Source organism: Nestor notabilis, unplaced genomic scaffold (genome assembly GCF_000696875.1).
Source record: "Nestor notabilis isolate BGI_N333 unplaced genomic scaffold, ASM69687v1 scaffold17064, whole genome shotgun sequence".
In the NCBI taxonomy this organism is placed as follows: Eukaryota; Metazoa; Chordata; class Aves; order Psittaciformes; family Psittacidae; genus Nestor; species Nestor notabilis.
This window is the reverse complement of record NW_009924439.1, coordinates 65,187-68,739: the sequence shown is the minus strand read 5'-3', so window position 1 is coordinate 68,739 and position 3,553 is coordinate 65,187. Positions and strand designations below refer to the sequence as shown.

The window sequence follows — 3,553 nt, the reverse complement described above, 5'->3', positions numbered from 1 at the left end:
TTTGAAGACTCTTTCTGCAGTGGCAGAATGTTGGAAAATGTAACAACATTGGCAATACATTAGAAAATCAGGCCCAGAGGAATTGCTTTTGAAACATTCCATGAAGTCTGGCATGGAGGATTGCTTTGTGGAACCCAGGTGCATCACTTAAGTGTGTTCTGTGTAACTAGACCAGATTTCATAGCTCAGTTTTAGACCTACCCTAGAGAGCAACCCCTTCAGACAGAAACCTCTACAGAACCTATTGACTTGAACTTGATTTTGGCTGTTGTACTGTTATCCAATGGGAGTCTAGGTAATGAAAACATTTAAATCTTCCTTGTGTTTTATGGCATATCAATATGAGCATCTGATTCAGCAGATGTTTGTGGTCAGTTTGATTTGTTTTACGTGTGGTTAGTGCAATGGACTTGCAACAAATAATCCCCTGAGACATTCAGGTAAATATGTGAAGTACAAAGATCAGTGTGTTGTTATCGAGCAACCGGACCGCTTGGTTCATGGAAATCATTAGTGTTCTGTTCACTCCATAGAAGTAGTCTGATTTACAGCAGCTTGTGACTTAAAAAGGATGTGAGAAAAAAAGGATACACTGTGCTGTGTAGGTGAACAACACAGAAGGGATGGGAAAGTCTTTACTGACCAGTGATGACTGACCTGTTCCGCTCTTTGTGATTTTGGAGATTGCCTTTGGCGGTGGAGCTGGGAGCAGCGGAGGGCTGGGAAGCTGTGCTGGGTTTCTTTCCGTCTGTTTCTGGGGGGAATCTGTGGATTCAGATACAAGTAAGGCTTGTGGACTGTCTTCAGATGCTGGCAGGCTGGCATCTTCTAATTCTTCTGTGGGTGCTGAAGGTTTCTTGGCTAGTAGGAATATGAGCAAAATTAATGGAACATGAAGTTAATAATGATAGGCTGGGGGCCAATGCCAGGAACAGTCAGAAAAACAGAACACATGGCACACAGATCGAAATGCTGCTTTTCCATAGTGAAAATTATTGTGTGAAACAGCCAACCAGCCAAGGCAGGTGAAGAATAAAATGGATGAGGATATTGAAGAAAAGTTAGTTTTGATGTTACTGAGAAAACTGCTCAGTTTCCCTTACTTCCCTAAAGCCTTTTTCCCTTTCCCATTTTTTGTTCTTGTTAATAATGAAGACAGCAAGGCAAAGCAAGTTTTGAGAACTGCAGTGAATTTTCTTCTAGCGTGCAGCTGCAGTGGCACAGTTCCTGAGTGAGTACTCTTCTATGCAAGGAACACACAGCCAAAGGGCAAAGAGCATCAGACCGGCAATACTACACGAAAGCTGACTTTCCAATTGTTTGTTGTACACATTTATTTTCACAGTTCAATTTTTTTCTTATTTAATACATGACTTCAGCTTGCATCCCAAGTCTCCTCTTACTGTACCCAACTCCAGAACAGTTGAGCCTTTCCTGAGGTTAAAGCTGATAACCAAGAAAAGCCATGAAAAAGATTTGCCATTGGATCTCAGCAGCTAGTGGGGAACAGAGAATTGGTGAAGTACTTAAGAAAAACTTCAATCACCAAAGAGATGATGAAGCAGTGGCTCGTTTCAGGGTTGTCTCCTGAAAGATGGTAAAAGCACTTAGCTCTTAAAGTCAGTGCAGGCTGAGTCACTGAGCAGTTCACCAAATTGACCTGGCTTTGATGAGAGCACATGGGAATAGATCCAGAAAGGCATGAAGCTGAAGCAGGACATAGGTGGGATTTCAGTCACGAAGTCCAAAATTAGCATCCTTGAATCCTGCTCAGATATCCTCTGACTCTGGCACTGCTTAAACTCACACAGTGCATCACTGTTTGACTTTCCCGCTCTGTTACACATCCTGATCTCTGCCGTGTCATATGTGAGGACCCACAGAGATGCTGGATGCTGACTCTGATCGCAGACCCCAGCCATGGCCAGGATCTCCCCAAACTGCATTTCCAGTGACAGCAGGCTCAGTAACAGCCATGAGGGTTATTTTTCCTACCCTAGCAGGTGAAGCACCTATCCAAATGGGGAGATCAGTGTTTAAGCCTCTCCTCAGCACAGAATCATAGAATACTTTGGTTTAGAAGGAATCTTTAAAGGCCATTTAGTCAACCCCCTCTGCAATGAGGACAGACACCTTCAACTAGACCAGGTTGCTCAAGTCCCAGGGCTTGAATGTTCCCAGAGTTGGGCCATCCACCACCTCTCTGGGCAACCTGTGCCAGTGTTTCACCCTCACGGTAAAAAATTTCTACCTTATACCCAGTCTAAATCTCTCCTTTTGTAGTTTAAAACCATTAAGCTCCTTTAAGTACTCAGAGGTGTCCCCTTAACGAGCCTTCTCTTCTCCAGGCTGACTCAGCCCAGCTCTCTCAGCCTGGCTCCCCAGCCGAGCTGCTCCAGTCCTTGCAGCAGCTCCGTGGCCTCCTCTGGACTCGCTCTAACAGGTCCATGACTTTCCTGTGCTGAGGACTCTAGGGCTGGATGCAGCACTCTAGGTAGGGTCTCACCAGGGCAGGCCATGACAGTGGTCTAAACTGCTTGGGTTGGATAAATGGCAAATGCCACTCCTTCTAGCATTCTGAATTATCCAGCCAAAGCACCTTTCTTCCAAACCATTCTAGGGCATCTCCTAAAAATGCACAGCAGTGGGCACCCACAACTGCCACATCACAGAGCTTTTCTTGGCTCAGTTTTACGTCTTGTTTGGAATATAAACTCTATTAATGAATCCTCGTGTTCAGAGTGCATGGGGAGGCACCAGAGCACTTAGGCAGTTGGAAACAATAGCTCTGGCAAGATAATAGCATTTAATTTGTTGACAAACAGATTAATGAGTGTGCCTAGAAGAGGAGGAATGAGTATTTATCATTCAAAAAAGACATGAAAGTAGAATTAATATGCATCGTTACCAGGAATTCTTATGAAATCTGGCTTGACAGGAAAGCTGCCATATGTGATATATGCCTGAATTATAGAAGGAAGTAATTTTCTTTTAAGTATACTTCTAGGGAAATGCTTTGTTCCAGGCTGACAACACTTTGTATTGTGTGCCTATTGCATAGAAGACAAAATGTGGAATAGAGGAAGAGAAAAATAAAAGTCACTAATAGGTTACATTACAGAAAGATCAAGAGCTTCGGTAGACATTAGTAGCTTGATAGGAAAATTAGTCAGATTTGAGTGCATTCCCCTGAGTGGAGCAATACTTTCTTCTGGCAGGAACTTCCCTGAAATCAGTGACAAGAGCTGTTCAGCACGGATGTGGAGGAGCATCTGTACTGGGACCTTTCCTATAGAGGCACACTTGGCCTCAGTCAGATAGATCATTTTGTTTCTGAACTCAATCCTGTTCTGAGAGTGTATCACAAAACCAAACTGGCATTGCGCACTCTTGTCCAAGAATGTCCACTTTACATTCGCTGCAAAGAATGGTTTCCTTCTGGTTTTTTTCTGTGGTTGTTTCTGGTAACAAGAGCACATTTGGCTCAGTCTGAAGGCAGACCTAAGTCTTGAGTACACAAACCTATTAATAGATTTCATACCGCAGAGAGACT

The 3,553-nt window shown here is 43.6% G+C and overlaps 1 protein-coding gene across 1 annotated transcript in view; it reads right to left on the bottom strand.

Annotated features, from left to right (window-relative positions):
- PHACTR3 (phosphatase and actin regulator 3) overlaps positions 1 to 3,553 on the bottom strand; it is a 48,322-nt gene that overhangs the window by 37,582 nt on the left and 7,187 nt on the right. The window contains exon 4 of the mRNA XM_010012603.1: positions 658 to 861. Coding sequence (XP_010010905.1) covers positions 658 to 861 — 204 coding nt within the window. The remainder of the gene's footprint in view (positions 1 to 657; positions 862 to 3,553) is intronic.